The sequence below is a fragment of the Pygoscelis adeliae genome, unplaced genomic scaffold (assembly GCF_000699105.1).
Source record: "Pygoscelis adeliae isolate BGI_AS28 unplaced genomic scaffold, ASM69910v1 Scaffold67, whole genome shotgun sequence".
Lineage (NCBI taxonomy): Eukaryota > Metazoa > Chordata > Aves > Sphenisciformes > Spheniscidae > Pygoscelis > Pygoscelis adeliae.
The window spans coordinates 4,411,750-4,436,095 of record NW_008825271.1 but is presented as its reverse complement, the minus strand read 5'-3'; the positions used below and the strand labels follow the sequence as shown (position 1 = coordinate 4,436,095).

Here is a 24,346-nt window from a genome sequence, read left to right as displayed (position 1 = left end):
GGGGGGGAAGGTAAGGAGGTGGTGGTTTTCAGCATGTTTTTTAAAGCTGACTGGGAACTGGGAACTCCTACTGAGAAATATGTAAAACTATTAAAATGCATTTCTCATTATTTACACATCTATAAAACGGAGCTGATTGTCTCAGAAAGACTATTTCTTTTCTGTCACAAGTCAAATTAACAGATTTGCAGTTCATTAACACAGAGAGCAGAAAACGTGCTCTTACAAGGCTATAGACACTTTCACCCAGCCAATGGCTGTGACAGCTGAGGCTGCTACCACATTCCACTTATCTGTGACACCTTCTCTGCCAGAGATTTGAGCCCAACTTGGCAGTGAGCCTCCCAAGATACACATTTGGGTTTCCCTTGACTGAGACATAAGAGAATCCATTTGCAAAGCAGATGTGTAGCAAAGACATACAATTTCTCTATGGAAAGCAGGAATTATTTACTGTTATAGCAAGTTACTTGAAGTTAATCTGTGGTCCCAAGAGGTGAAGGGATAACTGAGTTACACAATATGAAGAATTACTGCTAGAAACAGAATTACAAGGAAACTAACTTAGTAGTCAAGGACACAACTACTCTGAAGGGACTTAGGTTAAGTGCAAAGCTGCTATTTTGTTAGGTGAAATAATGCCCAAGCCTATCTTATATCACATTCCCCCAATACATTACATCACTGGATTTCCCAGGGTTTCCAAATTCAAGGACTTTAGTTTAATCCAGTGTTTACTTCTGTCCAAAGGAGATACACATTTAACCTGCTAGAACCTAAACACAGGAAAGACTCAAGAATAATCAAGCAGAACGAGTTGGTCATAACTCATAAGCTTTAGATTGGAAGGTACAGACTATTTGGGCTACTTCATTAGATTCAACCAATTATCAAGGAGCACAGCTACTCTAGGAGACATTTGTCTGTCAAGATCAGAAATTTGGGAGAGCATAAGAAGTATCAACACAGAATACAGCTTTACTACCAAAGTCTGCAACAGAAATTGCAAAATACAGCTTAGCAATGAGTGTGATCAGAGCATAAAATAAGCATTTCACTAGGAACTATGGAATTGATAGACAAATTTGGCTATTTTGCAAAAAAGCTGAGACACAAACACACCCTTATGGAAATGCAAGAGAAAAATCTGAATCATGAAAGGCAAAACTTTTGGAAGCAAGAATAAATTACAAAGGAAGGAATTATTTTCAACCAAGGAGTATTCGCTTCAGAAGTTACAGCAAAACACCTAAAAAAACCCAGCAGTGACAAGTGAGAAAAACCTAGTAATTTGAAAGACTTATACTGCATACTTTTTTAAACTGAGATGTAGCTAAAGTTGAACACAGACTGAACAAGAATAATTAAGAAAATGCACCTATCTATTTTGATTTACTCTGGTTCTAAGTGGACTAGTACAGACACAAAAGTTGCTGTATATTCTCAGTAGCAGAGAAGATTCCACACATTAATTCCATTTTGCTTTGTCCTAAAAGAGTATCTATGAAGAACACTGTCCTGAATAAGACCACACTCCTCAAAAAGAAGTCACGCAAGGCAAAGTTTAAGAAAAATAACTCGCTCAAAGAAAAAACCCACCAAGAATACATTTAAAAGAAATCTATTTTAAATTGCATATGTTAAAAGATGAACAAAGACATTACTGGACATGTCTCAAAAATAAAAGTTCCATTAGTAGCCCAGTATTAAAGAGGGGCTCGTAAAAAGGGTATATTTTTTTTTCCTCAAAGTTTAAGAAGTTGTATGAAAAACAAGAAGATAAGCTTTTTATTAGAATTGCTGAAAGTCAAGAAGAGTCACAACTTTCTTGTGCCTATGTCTTCTTGCTAAACTGAAAATGCCTTTCTCATCCAAAGGGGCAGGCAGGGGAAGGGGAAAGAACAGAAAAAGCTCTTGCCACTGGGTTATGGAAAGAAGGGCAATTTCTTTTGACACTAACTCATGATTACTAGGAAGCATAAGATTGGAGAGAGCAAAGAGGGGCAACAGTTGCAAAGGCGACAGGGTAACCTTACCAAGTTATAAGTTATGGGAAAAAGTTAAATACAGTCTACAAAAATTCATGGTTAGGCTAGACAGAAGAGCAGCTTTAACCTCCTGTGATTTTCAATTGGAAACAGTTTCTTAAAACAGAAATAAAAGTGGGACATAACAAAAGTAATTGTGTCTCATTCACAGAAACGCATATGGGACAAAAAGCAATGTACTCAAAATATACGAAGGTATACTTAATCATCTCTTCACAGATGGGTATGACTTCTGAGTGTATCCAATGATTTGGACTTCACAACTCCTGATACAGACACAGTGACAGAGGAACTACTCATGTCAGATCCCTAAAGAAGTTCCTAACAGCAAGTTTCAACACTAACTCCACTTGCAGATTAATGTCTGGTACATTGAATAGCACAGCTTTCAGCTCAGAGGGGTTCAACTGCTGACTTCCCTTTACTAACCATTTACTCCTGCCCTTTATTTCTGCATCTTCTAACCTATGATCAGTTAGCTATTACAAGATAAGGAGGATGCTTCTTCCCACAACCTTCCTAAAGGAAGCCAAAGCAAGCCAGTATGTCCACAAACAAAATACTGTCCTTAATCAAATCAAATATGCTTTCTGTATGGAGCCTACATATAAAGCGTTTTCAAATGTATGGCATCTCCAGGGACATTTGCATAATGCTCCCTCAGCTCAGAATGAATTCATAAGCTCTCTGAACAATCCTATTCCTCCAAAAAAGCTATACAAGAAGTCAGTATGGGACTCTAGAAAGATCATAACTGACCCATCTCCTTCGGCATATTTGGCAAACAACTTCAAGCTTATAGATTTCAAGCAGACAGATTCATTTAGTTTTCTGAAAGTGCGCGTCTTTGTTTGCTATGCCACAACCGGTGGGATTCTGGATTTCAGGGAGGGGGAGGTTTAAGCCAAGAAAGAAATCTAAAAATCCAGACTTTGCAAAGACTACTGCCAAAGAAATAATGTTCTAAACAAGGATCCGAGACCACTTTTCCCAGCATTTTTCACTAGTTCTCTGGCTATTGCTTCACATAAGTGGGTTTGCAATCACTCTGCGATCGAGACGTGGGGATTTTTCTGGTTTTGTTTTCTAAATGAAGGCACCAAAAAGAGAATAAGGTCAAGTCCTCTCCTATTTGTGGTATAGCAGACTCAATCTCAAGAGTCAATGTTTCTTAAACCGAAAGAGAATTCTAAAGAATGGCTTCAGCTGAATAGCACATATTCTGATTGGACCACAGCATGCTCCAAGAGTAGCTGACAGACTTCTGCAGTTGCTACAAGATTTAGATTACAAGAAAAGTAGAAATTCTAAAGGCCATTTAATTAGACATAAAAAAGATGCAAACTTCTGATTCTAACACAGAGAACAGCATAAACATTTACTAGTGGGTAGAATGTCTCCATCCCTGCTTCCCGTCCTCACTGGGCAGGAAGTCCTGATCTGGACTTAAGAACACTGGAGGGATTCAGACCTGTGTTTTACAAGGGCAGTTTTTCCACAGATTCTTCATTTCTTCATGGTTTGATGTAGATCCCACTGATGCACAGCCCACCTGTCCACACCTCTGTTGTTTAAGTTGCAGGCATAACAAAAAGCTATTTTTCAAAACTGGTCTTTGTTTAAAACTTCTGATAGTAATGTATTCCATGACAATTGCTCCTTACCTTACGGCTTTTTAATGACAGTCACTTCTGGCAAACTGGTGTGCTTTAAGCACCTTTTCTTTATTCTTTTGTTATTATTTTAGTTTCATCAAATCCCAATTGATCACAAAGCAGCACCATACAAGAGTAAAACAGACATGAACCGAAGCAACAATTCCAACACTAAGAAAAAAAAACCATCAGCCAAGACAGAACAAAAACATCAGAATAGCAATTAACAAGTATGGAACTTGTAGATGGGCCTGACTTTTTCCCCATCAGCTAAAATTTTATTGTATCAGCAGTCAACTCAAAGATAGCACAAAGATTTAATTACAAGCATTAGTCTGAAATCTGTACATTTTGTATGTTGAAGAGGACATTAGAAACAGAACATTCATTCCCTTGTTAAATCAATAATACCTATGAAAAATTTTCCACTTAAAACCAGGGATTTAAAAAGTCTTACAAAGAATGCTACACCTGGAAGAAAACTAAACCTTCCCTATGCATTCTTGCTTATGCTCACTGCGACAACAGATTACTTTCATACAGTAGGTACAACACTTTGAAAGCTTTAGTCTGATCTAGTAAGTAGCAAACTCATTTCTAGAATACATACACACACAAAAATAAATGTCCGCATACCTTGTAAGTGTTTAGGCTCCACTTTCTCACCAATTCCAATTTCTCCATTGCTGGATTCTTTACTTCATCTGCTAAAACAACGGGTCCACTCTTCTGCTGAGCTCTGGCCCCTACATCAAACACAAAGCAAACCTTCAAGGCCTCGGGTTTTTTTGATTTAAAGGATTAATAGCAGGTATGGGAGATTTGTGCAATTGCACATGCAAAAGCAGGGCAAGGTGACAGTAAGAACTTAAGACAAATATGCAGATTTTCAAAATCAATTCCAGAAAGAAAGAATTATTTTAAAACTGATAAAGCGTGTATATACCTCAGTATTTAATGAAATAATAGGCTGAATAAAGCTTACCTGAATTCACAGAGTTTTACTAACCAACCTTAAAACAGCTTTTGAGACATGTTTATTACATAATCTATGTTTTAAAATTCCAACAGTTGAACACCCTCTTGGATTCAGCCAATCTAAAAGCCTGTTTGCAACCTGCAGACCATTAAATGAAAATTATCGGCATATAAAAACTGTTGTCACAGAGTACAACTAATAAATTTCAAAACAGATTTTTTTATCTTTTCCAGTGAACATCATCCTTTCCAGAAGATGTGTTCAGCCAATATTTAACTTATTTATTTCAGCTTCATTAGCTCATTGTATTAGGAATAATTAATTCTACAAACCACCAGTATAAAACCAGCAAGAAAGAAAAGATTTAAAGCAACAAATTAAAATATCTAGGGCCAATCACCACACATTAATTACCAATACTTAGCGTTTTCAAGCTAATATGGGATATCACGTGGATTCTATGTTTTAATTTTGCAAAAATATTTCCTAGTGTCCTAAATAGCAAGAACTGCAAAGCATTACCACTTTTTAAGCAACACTGTACAGGAATAAATAAAAATTTTGACTACTCTTGCCTCTAATCCCTACTGCTACTTACAGTCACCTTAGCTTTGACAGGTTATTTATGTAAATAAGAGTTTGGAAAAAAGTCTATACAGATGCCTCAAGGTACTCCTTTAGCACCAAGCTCTACTATGTTCTTTACGTCTTCAAAATGCTGTGCAAACATTAAGTAATTAATCCTCTCAACCCTTATGAGGTAACTGAATAGGTTTTCTCCTTTTATAGAGGAGGAAACAGACAAAGATGTTAAGTAATTTGCCCATAGGCACAAAATGAGTCAAGTGGCAAAGCCTAGTTTGGGTGTTGTGAATTCCTAATGGCCACCTCATATTCTGTTCTACTGGAATACGTGATCATTTTGGCAAAAAACGCCAGAAGTTTCAGCTTTAACCTAAATAAAAGATTTTGGTTACTCCCATTTTAGCTACTGTTTATTATTAATATTTGGTAATTATTTTTTAAATTCTATAGAGCAAAAAGCAGCATACAGAAAGGAAAGCAGAGATTACTTTGTGAACTGTTAAAAGTCAGAAATGAGAGCCACCAAAAAACCCCCGAAGTTGTATTTCCAACTAACAGTAAATCAAATTATTACAGACATGGAGGAGTTAGTACAGTGTCAGCAGAGACAAGGGCGTTATCCATTCAGTGCTATGATACCTGTGGGAATAATTAAATCACAACCTTGTCCAGCCAGTCTGCTAGCTGCTGCACTGCTAGGAGATATAACAGATGATTTGGGTGATGCTGAGGAACCTGAAAAGGGGACATATTTAACCATGAAAATCCATCATCTTCCCTTAGAAGGCAATGTGCACTTTTACACAGATAGGGTTGTTTTTTTTTTTTAACAAAGAAACATTTGCTTCAGCAACACACTAAATAGAAGCATTCATGGAAAAGTTGCTGGAATTTCTGATGGAAATTAAGAGGTGCAGCTGTTCATGTGAACTACTCCAAGTTTTCATGATTTAATCTTTTTCTCTAGGTCAAGATGCCAAACTTTTTTGGTTTTTTTTGTAAGAGTAATCAAAATACAACTGACAGCTTCATCAGTAAAGTATATACCGTCAACAGAAAATTCCGTGAAACACTTATATACAGCTTCCACAGATGAAACCTCCTTTTTCAGGTCTGGGTAGATTTCACTCTGCACTGTCACTGAACAGTACTCACAGCATTAAGGGGTGAAGTAAGCTCTGAAATCTGTGCCAATTTCAGATACACTTGATTAATATCTGCTCTTAAGTCTGTGTAAACACACAGCAATAAGCTATCCTGAAGATCATACGAGCCATTAGCTGTTAAGGTGTGTAATCTCCTTCCCAAAAGAAAGATTTTACAGCACTTGCTTGTTCTCTTTAAAAAAGAAGCCCAACTTTAAATGACCTGCACCATGTGTGTTCTCTAAGCTGTTTTAGGATTATGCTTTTCAGAGCTTTGCAACTCTTCATAAATGTGAAATGGCATTCTTATGAAGTTTTCAGGCTTTAAAAACCAACCAACCAAATTAGGTTTTTCTCTGTAGTGATGAGAAATCATCATATGGGGGGGGAGCTTTTATTGCTTTTACTGAGAAATTCTGAGATACTTCAGGTCTGGCAGTGTGCTGGAGGAAAAGGAAATCAAACCTGAACTTTAGCAGTTTCAACAAAATTTAGTTATCAGTAACACCAAAAATATCACTCAAAGTAAATCATTCAAAAATCAGCTTTTGCCTTTTAAACATACTATAGAGCACTACTAACATGGGGTACAATTAATCCAATGATTTGGATCCAATTGCACAGAGAAGACAAGATTGAAAGATAGCTCACTTGCTCTGTCCTTCTCTAGTGATACATTGCATAAGAGCGGCAACTGGATTCATCCAGGCATAAAAGTTTGACTGCAAGATCCTGCTAAAGGCCTAAAGACTGAATCACTGCAGCAAGCGAGCTAAGACAAGCAGCTTAAAAAATCCTTATCATTTGACAGAGTATTAATGCAGCCTTATGCATGCTTCATCATTCAACATCCCTCAAATCCTAAAAGCCCTTCCCCTCCAGTATTGTCTACTTTGAGTGTCCTTATTAGGGCTTCATTTTCAAATGCAAACAGAAAATAGAATTTTTAGAAATAGGGCAATCATTCTACTTTTGACCTTAGTTTCATAAGAAGCCTTAGTTTCTACCACTTCTCTCTCTCTCTGATTTCATTAGAGCATTAGGACAAATCTGAAGAAAGTATCCTTGGAGGAAAACTGTGATATCTAAAGTATTAAAATTACATGTCCAAAGCTCATCATTTGTGTACATAACTTACTACAGAACATTTGGATTTCAAACATATTAGCGTAGCTTGAAGCACATCTTAGACACTTTTCCCCTTACAGGCTAACGCACTTAACAGCTGCAACAGTTATCCTGCTAATAGAATACAAAAAGGCAATAATGGTGAGCAGTTTGCCATCTGCCCAGTTTTTAGCTAGATATTTTGCTAATTTCAAAGACTTAACAAAACCACAGCATTCACTTCGTAATATATGTAAAGTACAGCATGTAAATCACTATTTTCATAAGCACAACATTTTACCAAACAGGAAATGAAGCAAAATGTAAATTAAATCTATGACTACAAAGAGACTTATTTCCACAGCTGCTCATTTGAGATCATTTCAAACCTTTCAAATTCAGAAATTATCGAAGCTACATAATTCAGTAAAATATCACTTTCACATACTATATGGTGGCACTCTAGTGTTTTTAGATGGGAAACACTGACATTTTTGGCTCGTTTATTACTTTGTTTTTCTCATTGTTTAATACTAGCTTAGAATTAAATTAATTAATACTTGCATAGTGAATTAAATATTAATTAACTAAAATCCTTCTGCTATGAACAACCACAACTCTATGCTGAGAAAATAAGAGAACAGACACTTTTTCATTAGGTAGTACCTGGAAAAAGAGATCCAAAGCATTATCACTCCCAACAACAATACATTAAAGTAATATATGCATTGTAACAAAAAAAGGAGAGACAAGTCTCAGGGCAACAAAGAAGAATTCCACTCATTAATCTGCTCCAGGTGAGTGAACTGTGTATCAAAAAATAAATAACTCTCCAGTTATGTTTGAAATCAGAACAATACCTGCAACATTTAAAGAAAACTTCAATGCAATGTAATAGTAAAATTCTTCAGTCTGACACCATTTCAAGGTGCTCAAGGACTTCCCTTCCTGTAAATGCAGACCAGTTTAATACTAAGTAGTTTCCACTAGTCCCTTGACAGATACAGGTGTAGCATATATTCTCTATTTTAACAATCCAGCTACCAGAGAAGATAAACAGGTTGTCACTAATGCACATCTCAATGTGTACATTTACACCAAAATGCTCAAAGCAGCTACAGAACATTGTATTCCTGACCATATGAAAACATGCCTAAAGCTCTTAAATTGAGAAAGACAGACAAAAAAGCAGTCACCTTTACCTGGGAATGGTCCTGCCTCGACGACTCCCTCTTTGGTGCTGTCAAAGCCATGAGACGTTATTTTGGTTTCAGAAAGTCCAAGTCCAACTGGTAACGAACGTTTCAAGTCCTTGGAAATATTTGAATAAAAATGGAAAGTTAATGTTTAAAAAAAGATGAAAGTGACTCAGAAGTATTATAATGCAATTTCAGCAGCTCTCAGACAGGCAATTCTGCCTTTAGCCTGGAATGTCTTCACTGGCGTCACAGCATTCTACTGCGATGCACAAATAAAACATAAATGAATGAGAAACACTAAGCCTGAGTATTTATTCTAGAATTTTTTTTTTTTTATATTGATGAACAACTAGAATGCCATCTCTTAGAGCAGCGGTTACCAAAAATGTGGCCCGCAACATCATGTTATGTGGCCTGAAGCTGGTCCAAACAACCATATCAGTTTAATAATGTTTCCAGTTAAAAAACTGGAATTTTTAACCGGTACAGAATGATCTAAGACTAAGAGCAGAAAACCTTTTACAAACCAAAAATGTGGAAGCAACTATCATAATGTTAAAGAAAAAAAAAATTATTTCACTCTAAGCAAGAAATAGCTTTAAAATTCACAGCATCCTCAATTTCTACAAATAGCACATGAACTCTCTTTAATATCTGACATGGGAGAAACATCCAGAAAGGCATCAACTTCAACAGCTTCCTTCTGAGCACCTACTCTACATCACAAGCGCTCACAGCACAAAGCTGCCATTTACTTCTGTTTGCTTTTGAAACTCATTGCTTTAAAATTGCCTGAGATCACCCTGTTTAACTTCTGAGAGCTAGATTAACTACTACAACCAACTTTCAGGCAACTGAAGTCTTCACAGAAACCCAATGCAGGCCTATTACTGAACTATGAATTCATACACTGTAATTCACATACCATTGTACTGCCCATTTTTGCTCTCTCACCCACCTCTACAAATAGCTCCCAAAGGTTTCCTTGAGCCCACCTGGCTGAAGTTTAAGTCTCTGGTGTTATGGAATATACTTAGTACTTTAAAAAAAGTTCAGGTATTCAAAGCAATTTAAAACCACTAATTCATAAAAGTAAAGAGTGAGTGAAAAGCTAGTCTGGAAGTGAAAGCAAAAAGGTAAAATACACTTTAAAAAATTAAGCATCAAGAAGTTGGAAAACTGGCAGTTTCTGAAGTCAGGTACTCTTTTGCATCCCCTCTGCTTCCATATAGAGGCAAAAAAGATGAAAACATATAGAGGAGCAATAGAGAGATTTGGAGAGAAAAAACTATACGTAGCTTTAAGATGTCAGTGCCTGGACATGTGCAGTAACTATTTATGATACATGCAATGCTTCTAATTACAAAGAAAACACAACCTTTAAAATCCAATCCATGTTTGACATATTACTGTAGTCCCTCGATCCACAAACCAGAAGCAAGCTAATGCATAAGAATAATACTGCCTAGAGGCTCAGACTGTCAAGAAGTTGCTTTGGATCACACCCCCACATATTTAGTTAGTTGTCTTTAGTTTAAGACAAACTCCTGGGAGGAGGAAAAAAGGAAGAGCTACAAACATATGAATTCCAGCAGAATAGAAATCTTGTTGATATCGAAAACCCAGGATGTTATTGCAATCAGAGTAACCAATTCCTATAGCCATACTTCCACTCACGTGAACTGGATATTTAATAATAGATTATGCTATATTTGTGTAACTGAAGCATTATACCAAAAAAAAGGGAAAAATAAACAGCATGAACAACAAATAGTAGTCACATGCAGAACCTTATCTCACGAATTAAGCATATCACAACATTGGATACATACTGTTTTCAGTCTTCACAACTGACTTAACACTGGTGCTTCCATTTAAGTACTCGCAGTTGGTGGTATGCAGGAAAGCCTTTGCTTCAACTTAGTTTAGCTAATAGACAGAGTCCATTTAACTCAAAATGTAGCAAGTCACTAGGAGCTGAAAAAGCAGAGAGACTTGAAAAAGGATAACCAGATTGCAGAGGAGAAGATGCACTGATTTAACAAAAAGGACATGGCATCAATTTTTTTTCCTGAAGGCACCTTGGCACGTTGTATAGTTTTCAGAAATATCTAAATCTGTAGCCAAAGAAACGTAGACAGCTAACCTGCTTAAGCATGTTTGCAATAGGAATCTAAGCAATCATCTGTATTTAAGGTTAAAATGCAGAACATCTGCTTTGTAAAGACAAAAGTTCAGATATAAACTTAAGCAATTGTACTACCGTACATTCAACTTAATTCTAAGCTAAACATAGGCTGAAAAAACTACAGAGTTAAATAAATCAGAATATTACAACACATCCTTCTCTTAAATGAAAACCTGATATTTGGATCATGAAAATTATTAAGATCTACAATTGTGTATATATACATAAACACATATTTGTTTGAAGAGATCTACACTTTTTTTCACTGGCAAAAAGGCAAAGTTCAGTGTAAAGAACTGCATTCAAACCTGTTTTTAAACACCTATATTAACCAGTTATATACTGCTGAAGAAAGCTATCCTTGCATATGAATTTAAGAGAAAGATTTAGCATTTGTTGATTTATACATGACCAGAATTGTCATCAAAAGGTCAGTGATCATCAATACACTACCTTTTTGTTGTTTATAAACGTGCAAGTTACTGTTCAGTGGAGACATGCTTCTGCATGTAAACTTCAATTTTTAACGTCATTCTTGCAACTGATTGTGCTTGCTTTCTTTTTCCACAAGTGTAGATAAACAAAAAAGCTACCTGAAAATCTGTAACCATTCTGACAAAGCAATTTATCCCTTCAATAATTTACAAAGAAGGATAATTTAGAAACAGCCTTAGAGTAAGAAAAGACACGCACAAAACTTCACATTTAAGAGAAGGTATGACAGTACTTAAGACTTTAGAGTGGTAACAAGGCAACGTAAATAGCTTTCTTTTTCATTCTCACCAAAGGTAGGTTTGCTGTTACAACACTGAAAGTGAGGACAGATTCCTCTACTACAATAAGGTGATTATATTTTGACTACATATAGCTCTTCTAGCTTAGAGGAAGATTTTGATGATCAGATCTGCTTTCAAACTCATAAGTGATTTCCCCCCTTCTTCGTAAAAGGGAAATCAAGTCTTCAGAGTCCATCAAAATTTGTTGATACATTTCAAAACCACAAATCTGTTAAGGGGTCACCATCACAAAAAAAAAAAGATGCTTCATTCATAATTTTCCATTGTATGAGGCTGAAAACCATTGCATGTTTATGCAATTATCATCTAGCATAAGTATTTTAATACTGTAACTTCACTGAGACCCAGAGCTAGAGGCAAAAAAACCCTGCAACTCAGAAGGTTCCCAAGACGACAAAAGGCTGGATTACCTATTCTATTCTCAGCCATTTAGCATGCTTTTTTCCTTTTTTTTAAAGATTACAAGTCCCATGAAACAAAACGTTATTAGATAGACGTAACATCTATCCAGTAAGGTAACTGGCTCTGAACTTTAACTTCTTACCCTAATTCATGTGCAAGTGGAGCTCCTTGTACATATTCAGCATTTTCTTCTCTTTGCCCTATTATATCACTCAGTTCCTACTTTCCATTAATTAAGCCACTAGATCCTCACATGAATATAAATTCAAGCGTAAAAACAAATGGGAGGAGAGCTGAAGGCTTTAATCTATGCTGAAGTGGAGAACAACATGGACTGACACATCTCTTCTATTCTCCAATACATTGCTCTTCACTCAGAAGACCCTTTCTTCCACTACATCCCTTTTGACTTACCTAATGTTATATTACAATCCAGTTCTAAATTAGCTTCCCTTCTACTCTCATCATTAACATTCATATTTTGGTTTTTAAGACTGTTTGAAGCAGACCACTTGGCAACAAAAAGAAAGACTGGTCTTTTTTGTTTCTCTCCTAAAAACAGCTTTCTAGAACTGACACACAGAAATATATTTTAAAATCAGTCTACATTAATTAAAATATAATTGCCCAAAGTAAAATCTAACTATGCCAGTCAACATAGCAAAACCTAAGAGAACTCAGATGTTTCAGGTAGAATGTCAGTGACAAGGCTGGCATTTTTTTCAGAAGGCACAAGACAAGAAAGGATTGACCTTATCTATTTGTGCAGTCCGGCAATAAAATTACAGAACAAGATGCTGAACACATGCACTCAGATCCATCAGATCCCAGAGCTTATTTCGTAATTCTAGTAAGATAAATTGAAGACTCACAACACAGTTAATTTATCTTTTGCGGCCTAAAGTTTATTACTGGTATTATATACATGTTTAATAACGGGTTTGTCCCCATAAGAGTACAAACAGAGCCAGCAGAAGAGAGTCTATACTGAAAATGAAAGGAAACAATTGGAACAACAATTTCAGAGACTCAGACTGATAAGAACTTCGTATAGATTTTGTACAATAGTTTAAACATAACAAATTGCTTACAGCTGCCTGAATACCTTTACAGGCAGACCAAACATTTTTTTGATTAATTTAATTTATTCCTATGCAGCTTTCACACTGTATGGCTTGTTACTGAATTAGGAATAATACACTTCCTCACTCCTTCCCACAGTCCTCAGCTCCCAATCCCCTCAGTGACATTAGAACACCACTATTCAAATCACATAATTATAATAGCATGGGAGGATAACTATGTTCTAGAAGTCAGGGATAAGTGAAAAACCAGTGAAGAATATAAACCAGCGAAGAATATAAACCAGCAAAACCTTTTTTTTTCGTTGAGTTTTCTTGTACAAAGTAGTAAGAAAAACATGTTTGATTAAGGAATGCTGAAATCCTCTGTGATTAAGACAGAGTAACAAACATCCAAACATTGGCAAATGGTTCTATACACCAAGTTTTTAAAGCTTAAGTGAGTTCCAACAGAGCTTGGAGAACTGAAACGCACTGGGTCAAGCTTTTTCATAATGAAAGGACATTAGACATTTCATTCAATGACAACTGAAGTTGCAGGCTTTTTTAGTTAAAAAAGTTTCCATCCATCATACGGGCAGGACAAAACTTGTCAGAATTCCACAAGCATCTCTTACTATTACAAACAAGACAATTAGAATGTAGCAGCCTATTTCTGAATGAGACTCTACTGTTAGGCAAGCACTTATTTAAGTTACCTTATAAATATGCTTTTGATTCTTTTTCTTAAACATAAGGAACCAAGAAGATGCATCGAGTAATGCTATATCACATTCCCACAAGACTGGAATTAATCTGCTTCCTTCTGAAATGACATTTTGGCAATCTATGCTGTCTGATGTTCTGCACAACTAATGGCGTTTTTCTTCAAAGAAGGAGCAACCCTACTTGTCATTTCCAGGTAAATACATTTGCACTGCATTGCCTTGCAAAACGAAATATTTCTCATGCTTGAGTTCATACAAATACTGCATTTGGTGGAAAATAAATGTGCATTTTCATGCCAGAGCAGCTTATGGATGAGATCTGATGGAAGTGCTAAATAGAATGCGAGTCTAGAGGAAAGTTTAATTTTGTAATTAAAGAACCCTGAAGAAAAGGTTGTACAACTACCTTTTTACTCAGTATCGAAAACGTATAACCAAAGCTGCTCAAGGGTTTGTCGCAAAATAGCTGTAGAAGACCAAATAAAAATTACAGGATAAATGATGTTTTATTGTTTACATCTGAATTGTACAACATCTAGATGAATGGCTCCTTGATCATAACGATAAGAAAACAAGAAACTAAAATAATCTTGTTCCCCAGCTTCCCAAGGTGGTGTAATTGAAATCAGTATACTGGAGTTTGAGTGCTCTAAACTCTACACATACGTGGTCACATACTCTTACCGAGCACTGTGGTTAACAGTACAACTTAAAGTGGTAATGGTTTCTTGCCCCTTTCTTAGGCAACCACCTAAAAAACAGTACCTGGCTTGCCATTTCCATAAGTCAATAAGAAAAAAGACCCCTGAAAACTTGGCACAGAAATTTTGTGGTGCAATGCATATTGCTTTAGGTTAAAACAAAAAATTACCTGGCAAGGAAAAAAAGAGAAAGCATAGCATTAAGCATTAGAAATAACAAACACAAAGCAAGATGAATAGAAGCTAAATATTAGAATTCGAGACTAACAGATTAGTAAACAGACCTAGATGTTAATTCCAAGAAGTTTGTTTTCTTTGTTTTGTTTATAAGAAGCCCTGATTATCGCATATTCTGAGTTTAGGTCACACATGCAGGTGTTAACTTGTACAAGACAGTTCAAAAAAAATATTTGAAGTGCACTTCATCTTCATTGATCTCAGAATAAGCATTGTGAAAATAATTACAGCAGCAAATGCAACTATGCTTGCATAGTATACATTTTCTGCAACTCGACCAAATATTTGACCCATTTTTGTGGAAATGGAAGTTTCAAAATATAGTTAACTCCAAGCCAGCAAAATAATTAGCATACCAGCAAAAACCTGCTTCAACTTTTATATGTGGCCATAGACAAAAACTACCTTAACATTTCAACTTTCCATAGAAAATGGTGATTATATTTTGACTGAAGACGGGCTCTGACCCAGTCAACAAGAGTGCAAGTTCCATTTACTGGAACTAATAAATAAGTATTGGATGCACTACACTGAAGAAGCAATTATTACATCAGGAAAAGATAACTTAGCAGTCAAGTCACAGCAGCATCAAGGTCATCAGGCCTAAAAATAGTAAATCTGTTTCTCTACTTCCAGGTGAACCCAAATTCATTACCACTTCAAGGTGTATTTTTGTTGCCACCCCTAAACATAGGTACAGCTTCTTCAAAATTTAGTTTTAGCTTTATTTCATTAAACATTTTTATATTATGTTTATATTTTTTATGTTTACATAATTTTGTTATGTTTACATAATTTTTATATTATGTTACCAGTAGATCTTAGTTGAACAACGAATCTTCAGAAACGTAAGCCTTCCCTCATTGCAGTGCTATTCATAAAAAAAAAAATCATGGCCCATTCAGCAGAAGTAGAAAAAATGCCCACTAATAAGTGCCGTATTTTTTAATAAGAGGTCTAATATGGATGCATTTCCAGCTCATGAAGTTTTACACTTTTTTTACAGCCATGCTCACTACACAGCTACGCTGCAATCATAGTCAAATGGTCTCAGATGTTGTTTCAGGGTGTATTTTATTTTTTAGTATTTTTAAATACATATTTTTACATATTTAAATAACATTTTCATTTGTAACAATAATAATAAATACATGTTTAAAACTATACTTTGAATATATATATTTAAATGCTTGTTTTCCTGTTTTATGAATAAAATTGCTGGATTAAAAATCAGTATCCTCAAGGCTTAAAGTCCGTAATTAGAAATGTATACACTTGATTGTGCATTACAGAGCACCCAATACTTTACACTATTTAACATTCAGAAAAAAACTGCCACTACTAATATACCTTTCATACAAAAAAGTTATTGCAATGTGCAGTATCTGCTTCGTTTTTTTTAGTCAACTTTAACAATGATTTATCAGCTTTGAAGGAGTTTTTCCATTAAAGCTAAAACCAGAAGACAAAATTAGGCAGATGCTTATTTTACCAATATTCAGGACATATATGTAATTTGTTTTTAAACTTATGAAGGTTCCCCCCTCTAATCAGCATTTTAGTAGGACAGAATAAAATGTTGATGTTCTGCTCAGTATTTCTTTTAGAAATAATCCTGTGCTGCAAGTCAGTACGGGACTGTTAAAGCTTAGAGATTTCCTTAAAATCTAAGTCTCGGATATAAAAAAAAATGTGGATAACTAACTAGTCTTCATATTTCCAACTGAAAAGCAAAATAAAAATAAACGTAAAGAAAACCAACCCCAAATTCCATAAACTATACCATAGCACCCTCTGCTGGACAGCCAAACACAAGATGAACCGACAGTAAAATATACCAAGGTTAAGGGAAAGAACTCAAAATTGCATACAGATGATTATGGACGTATAACTTTTTTCAACATACAACAAATAAGATGGATTCTGAAACACCCCATCTGTATAGCATACAGCAACACAGTAGTAATTTTTCAGTTTGAACACAAGAAAAGTTATTTCTCTCCTGCTTACAGCTTCAAATCAGAATGTGACTATCTTTACTTTTAGGCATGTTGCCTCCAAACTTAATAACCCTTAGCAGTAGCTTGCCTCAAACAATTTGATACTTCTTCATAAAAAATTTAGGATTTGGTAGCCTGAATTCACAGGACCTGTTAAGTCTCATATTTTAAAAATGCTTGTTGTCCTGTTTCATGAATAAAATTGTCCGATTAAAAATCAGTATCCTCAACGATCAGAGACAAGATTGTAGAAGCATATACACTTGATTGTGCATTACAGAGCACCCAATTCGTTACACTATTTCATGTTCAGAAATATTTGCCACTACTAGCATGCTTTTTATACAAAAAAGCTTATTGTAACGTGCAATCACATTATGTCAACTTTAACAATAATTTATGAGCTTCAAAGGAGTTTTTCCATTAAAGCTCTGGAAAACTGTCAAGTGAAGTCTGCTATGCATTGCATTGTAACTTTAGCATTTCTGATGACGGTACCTTGTTAGACAGCAAAGAAAATTCTTACCCTGTTAAAGCTGTGCTCGTGAGAATCTTCCAGCTGTCCATTGCTAGTCACAGGAATTTCTGCCGCTGAATTTTTGGGAGACTCTTGAGCCATTGCACCTTCCTATAGTATAAGAAGAAACAGGTTAGCGTTTGTCTTAAATTTCCAAGGAGTGATCTATATGAAAATATTTGATTTATAGGTTTCATAACAGTTGACCTTATTTCAAACTCCTATTGATAATATTCTGATATACCAGGTCTGTATACATTCATTTAATCACATACCCAAATCACATTAATATGCTAGCACAGCTCAGACAGAAGTAATTTAAAGCTTCAAGATTTAAGAGAAAAGAAACACTAAAATTTAACCCATTAACATGGGGGGTGGGAGGTGTCAGACACAAGTGAGACATGTGGGGCCAGACAAATACTTTCTATGCACGCTTGACCATTAGAGTAGTTCATGTATCTCAAACCATAAAAATGGTGAGCTTGGCTAAAAACAGTTGTACTAGCTAATGATAAGCAAGAAATATTAGAGAAGTGCAATGAGTTTAATCATGTGTTACAAAAAGAAAAGTAATGATTCCAAACTTTAGAACAGTTTAGCTTGTTTCTTATTTTATCATAATAGTGCTACGTTCTGACTAACTTGGTATGCAAGTCTCATTCAGCCAACAGCAGTAAGCCTAAAGTGAAATACAGAAACAAGAACGTAAAAGCACCAATGCAATTCAAGAATCAAAGTTAATTTCAAAATGCAGCTACATTATGAACAGTAGCAGCAGCTGTGAAACCACTGCTTTCAAGAATGACCTAAGATATAACCTAGAAGAGATATTCCCAGAAGAAGTGCACACCGTTTACAAGCACCTGAAGAGGGAACGGCACCCTAACACTCTCCAAAAACTGAGAGAAACTGAAAATTTCGGCCTTCTCAAAAGCTACCCCTAACTCTGCTAGACAGTTTCATTAGTCAACTAAAGTGTAAACAGTAGAAAAATCAACACACAACTGAAGCAGTCCTTGTTCAATTACTTACATAAAAGTTGTCTGAAGTCTCCAAACCAGCCCATGCACCTCTGCAAGACTGGCAAGACATGGTACACCATCAACGTGTACTTGAGAATAGGCGCTTTCTTCCCTTAAAGCTCCTAAATCATCAAACTGAACCAGCTCTTTTCAGTCAAAGGGTAAGGAAGAGGCCCGGTCTGAGATCAGGCTGAAGTACCAGCAGCTTCTCCAATCACGTGTGAAGCTTTTACAGGATATCCGTGTAACACAAAGATTTTACTGGTACTTACTCGGGATCACCTGCATCATTCTTAATTGGCAACATCTTCTGTCATACCCCATTGCTACTATTTCCCCCACTTTCACCTATCACCACTTCATTTACATTAGTAAGCTTGATTTCCCTAGTAAGCTTTGAGGCCTCCCAAGCTTTTTTCCTAACTAGTCTGTGGGCTCCAATAAACACGCTCCTCTAACTCCGGATCGCTTTCAAAGCTATGTTACTATAACTTCTTCCAAAGACTGTAAATTACTGAGACTTCATCTCTGATGGTCTTTTGAAGCAGAACTCACTGCTCAAACTTTATTTGGTATCTACAAAATGTGATTTACATTTCTGAAAGTGTAATAAGCTTCTTCAATTAGCAGCATAAAACACCACCATCACCAAAAAAACAGCAAGGAGACTGAAGTCCATTGAATTCTGAGTAAATGCTGCCTTTTACCCATACAGAGAAGAAAAAGAAAAAGGCCAAGGACAAACCGCTCTAAGAACCATATATATGAACTACAATCGTGGATGCACACCCATAAAATACCATGTGAAGTGAAACATCTTCCCTTTTTGAGGATCAAGGCTTTCTCTACAACTAACTTAACAAAACCGAATTGAAAGCTACTCTTTCAAAAATAGTGCTTTATGAAACACTGCCCTAAAATGAGAAGCTAAACATTTAGGCACAGCTTTTGAAAAAATTCTAAATACAGAAAGAACAGATTTCAAATCATTTAAGAAAAAGTCAGTGTGCTACAAATTCAAGAAAAAGTGACTTTATAACACACTAACTTACCCCATCAGTCCCTCTCATTTAAGATCCAGGAAGTGCCTTCTTTCAGCACTGGGAAGGAATAGCTCGCATGCCATATATTCACATTGGCCTAGCATACCAAATTCCCCATATAGTCCAGTCTTCACCCACAACTAGAACACAGAAGAGCTGTTTTTTCGGTCATTCTTCATACAACAGAACAAACTCAAAACTCAGAGTCTTTAAGTAAATGAAAATATTGAAGCACACCAAAAGGTCTACATTTATGCGTACTTTTAAAACAGTAATTTGTTTCATTTCATAGAATATAGAATATTGTGAGTTGGAAGGGACCCATAAGGATCATCGAGTCCAACTCCCTGCTCCTCGCAGGGAGTTGCTATATAGCACTATTAGATCAAATGTTTAGTTACCTGCCATATTAGATTTTAATTTAGGAAATCTGTCCAACAGCTCAAGCTTCTTAAGCTGGTTCTAAATCTCACATCTGCTTAAACTCGACTGCTAGGAACTATACTTCTACTTGACACAGTAAAGTGAGTTTTTTTTCAAAATGCTTGGGCTGCCACAGCTACCTGCACAATACTGAAACATTAGCATAGGCTAACATAGCTATTTTTGTTCTTCTTTCTGCAAATTGTCAGAAAACAGTGTCAAGGGGAAGTCCTGTACCGTCAGGAGATACACTTTGTTTGGCAGGGATCACAAACAAAATTGCATCTCCACATTTAATTAAAGGCAAAACAAATACTTGGCATGGGTGCTTTTCATCAAGAATCTCAAATCATTTTGCTAATATTGTACATTGATAGATGTTTACGCATTTATTCAGAGATATACATGCTCACGCATATGCATACATGTCTCTAAAACACATACATTAGAAAACAAAAAATCATCAGCTTCTCTGGACAACTTATGAAATCTAAAAAGGCCTAGAAGCAATTCACAGGTTTTTTTAGGTGTTTCTACTTGAGGCAAACCTATGTATCAACTTCAGAGAAAGCAAAACATTGCTTGCTAACTTCAGTTTCACGTTATGTCTGAACTAAAATACCACCTTCCATTGCTGAAAGGAGGATATTTCACTACTCCCCTTTTCCAGTCCCTACTATGAGCCACAGTGTCCTGTCTCCCAACCACTACACATGCCTGCCACTCACCTGACTGCACAGTAAACAGACTCAACTCACTAGCCTGACAATAGACCTTTTCACCGGGTTAATTTTCCGCAGTTTCAGTAAGTTGAATCAGTTTGCAATGAGGTCAGATAAGCACCAAAGACATGAAGTGAACAGCTGAAAAAAGGAAGTGGGATAAACTGCTAATTTGGCTCAGCCACAACAAGAAATCACCACCTAAGTTTTAGTCAACACTCTAAGCTAGCACTGCTGCCAAAAATAACAAGTCCTTGCCCTCCCCCCCGCCTTTTTTTTTATTCCCCCTCCTCCTCCCTGGGCCAGAACAATGTATTTGTACAGCAAACAAGATCGCGGAAACACCGCAGCTTAAAAGAAGGTGACCTATGCCCAGAAAGGGGATGGGTAATTTTTCCACTCAAATCTGTTCTCCAAAACAGTTCATCACACAGCTCCAACACGTCTACCTACAAAACAGAGGGGGTAATAACACAATAAAACAGTATTAAGAATGAAGGACTGCTCTCAGCCACAGCACCAGCTTACTTCAGCAGTGCAGAATCTCAAAATACTTTAACTGTAGACTACTGCCAAAACCAGTGGCCATTTCTCTTTACCTCGGGATGCGTGTTCCTGCAACCTCACACAATCTCGGGAAGCTTACTGATCTGAGAGAAAACTGAACCACCAAATCACAACAGTATTTCTGTTAAAACAGTGAGTATGATTGCTGAATGAAGTATGCCTTTGGCAAGCGCAGCCCACAGCTGATTTAAACTAAGTATATAAAGAAACTGCATCCCCAAAAGAAAATTTCTTATGCAGGAAGAGTCTAAAGTAAATATAAAGAAATTCCTAAATTTGCATTGATGTATTAGGCATGACTGAAATAAGCACTATGGAAAATCATGAAGTTTGAGCTGGATATTTTATTTAGAAAAATGTATTAATCCTTTAGTAACTTTCTTCTTAGCACATCTCTGTTTCCAAATATCAGATTTGGAGCTATACTAAATACCTATGGAATCACTATTCTGTTTTTACAAAAAGTTTAAAAACAATTCACTGGTACTGAAACTCTAATAGTAATAAAGTCAGCATCATCTTTTTTCATTCTCACTCTAGAGCAGCCAGGGAAATGTTTACTCTTTACTTCTCTGAAACAGCCTCCCAAACACATCTGACTGGCTAAGTATTACTGAGAACCTTAGGAGTTTGTTCATTATTTTAAAAAGTCACAGACTTCTCCACAATGAAGGTACAAGCTGTATCTGTTCCCAAGAAAAAAGATTCACCACTCCAGCAGCAGATAGAATGCCTTGTAATAATGAGGTTACACAAAGACTGCTGCCTTTTAAGTACCAACCCTTTCTTCCTGCAGCACCCACACTTTTCAGACTCTACCCTGCCTAAATTATTCAGCTTACAAAACAAATACCACAGCACAGCAAAAGACTGCTGATTGAAGTAATCCTTTGTTATAAATTAATTGGATTGTTCTTAATAGTGTCTCAAACCAAACCCACCCATTCAAGATAATGTGCATGAGCTCATATCCCCACACCAACTTCACTGCGCTATGTATATCAGAATTTTTGGCAGTCTGAAACAGTTGCTGGGATTGGTTGATTTTACACTAATATAACTATCACCCAATCACCTCAGAGTCAGACTGGACTTCTTCTGCAGCTGGGTGAGATTCATCAAGTGTTGTGGATTCATTGCTGTGTTCTGACATACCTGAAAATAAAATAGGTTTGGCATGCATTAATGGATGTGAAAGGAGCTTGGTGTTGCACCTTATAGAAACCGAATTAGGCTTTCAGAAAACATTTCTTTTAAAAGTTCTGCTGAAGCAAAGGGAAACCTCCCTCTTTTGATGATAACCAGGTCTTTAGCTCTCCAAAAATCTAACCAAGACTAGGAATATAGTCCAGCATAAGCTCCCATTGCCAAAGCAACCTTCCCCGCACAGATGGCTAAGCTTGCAACATAAACCCCAGGCAATCAAACAAGGTTCTTCAGCTGATATTTACTGTCACCTGCAACAATACACTGACTGTATCCTACTATTGCAAAGATCACAATTTTGTTAAGACATGAGATTTATTCAAATGTTGCAAGTTTATTTTGATGCTAAGCCACTGGGAACCTAGTAAGCTGTTCAGTCTGTTATGCCTAACTAGAAACAGAATCCCCTTCATTTTATTCTCAGAAAAATCTCACCCACAGAGGCAAAGAAAGTCAGTAACACTGAGCACACACACAAGAAATCAACTCTGTGAGAAGAGTGATCATGAAAGATAAGTTACATGCCTAATATAGCTTAAATAAAAATATCTAAATTTGATTTCAAATAGCTGGTAACTACAGGTGACACTGCAATTCACTCAGCTGTTTGAGAGGCAGAGACAACCAATCATTAAAAATTAAACAAAGTCTGTCAGCATTGAGTATAATCACACATGACTTAGGTTCATTAAGTCTTGCACCATTTTAAACAAGTTCAGCCACATACCAGATTAAGAAAAATTATAAAGAGAACACTATTTATATTTATGTTGTATTTCAATTTCCGAAGCTATAAAACATTTTAATTAAAGCAAATAATTAATAAGATAAGCAGCTCGCATGACAAGGGAAATAAGGACACAAAGGCTGAGAAACTGAACCATCTAGATCATCTAGGTCATATTACACTGGACAACCTATTACTTTACTTCGGAAAACCAAACACGTAAAATAAGAAATTTTCTCCAGAAAAACAATTCATTCAGGGCTATCACTGGATGAAGCTGGATTTTTCTCCGACCAATACAAAATTCCTTTCAAAGTAATTAAGTATAACTTCTTTATATATCTTTCTTAATTTTCTATAATTCTTTTGAATATGAAAGACTGTACAGCAGAGGTGCTGCTTTCCCACAGTCCTGTCCAAACTCTGCTTGTGGTTGAAAACAAACTCCATGCTTAACAGCTTATTTCTGAGTAGGCAACAAATTTCCATTATGGACTAGAAGAGTAAGCACAATTTCTTTGCTCCGCTGGTTAAACAAGAAGCTAAATTCATCTTGTAGTGCAGTCTGGGTTAAGACAATCTGTACCTCAGTTTTACCACATTAGTGATCCTGGAGTTATGTTTGTACCTCACATACAAACTTACATACCATAGTAATGCTGTTTAAAACTATTAAATGCTATAAGCAGCAAAAATATTTTCTTAATAGCCTTAAGAACTCTTAATAACCTAATCTAGAGGCATGAACCATCTCACAAACCCATGTAGAAGACACTGCGTAAAGACAAATCATCTTTTAAAATCTAAATTAATTCACCATTTGTGTCACAACCTTCTCCCTTCCCAATTTTTTGTATAGTATTCTTTTCCTGCAAGCAGTATCAACACTTTTCAACACAGCTCTGCAGGATCACACTGACCAACTTTAAAACATGAGAAGGGGAAAACTGTAGATTCAAGGCGGCTTTTGTAAAAAGTTTAACTGTACATTCTAGTTTAACTACAGAATTCCCTGATGATTGCTTCTATAGCAAAAAAAAAAAAGGGGGGATGTAAACATCAAATGCTGGATGTAAGGACGAAAACTTCCTACATGTTTACGAAGATTCAGAAGTTAAGACGTTCATGTGAAATTGTGGCAAACATGGCATCTACACACATATATTACTTACATTTAAGGTTCCATTACAGAAATGCATATAGACTTTTGTATCTCAGTAGTTCCTGATTTTCTCTTGCACTTGTCAGAGAAAGGGTCGTTCTTTGTAAGAGCTTGCTAATTTT

At 36.1% G+C, this 24,346-nt stretch overlaps 1 protein-coding gene across 2 annotated transcripts in view; it reads right to left on the bottom strand.

Annotated features, from left to right (window-relative positions):
- ARFIP1 (ADP-ribosylation factor interacting protein 1) overlaps nt 1-22,287 on the bottom strand; it is a 40,405-nt gene extending 18,118 nt beyond the window's left edge. The window contains exons 1-5 of one of the 2 annotated variants that reach the window (XM_009329783.1): nt 22,205-22,287; nt 17,359-17,460; nt 8,716-8,830; nt 5,907-6,002; nt 4,340-4,449 (exon numbers count right to left, since the gene is read on the bottom strand). In XM_009329783.1, coding sequence (XP_009328058.1) covers nt 4,340-4,449; nt 5,907-6,002; nt 8,716-8,830; nt 17,359-17,460; nt 22,205-22,282 — 501 coding nt within the window. In that variant the 5' untranslated portion in view covers nt 22,283-22,287. The remainder of the gene's footprint in view (nt 1-4,339; nt 4,450-5,906; nt 6,003-8,715; nt 8,831-17,358; nt 17,461-22,204) is intronic. The other variant, XM_009329784.1, reaches the window with a different exon arrangement.
- Between the last annotated feature and the right edge of the window lie 2,059 nt (nt 22,288-24,346).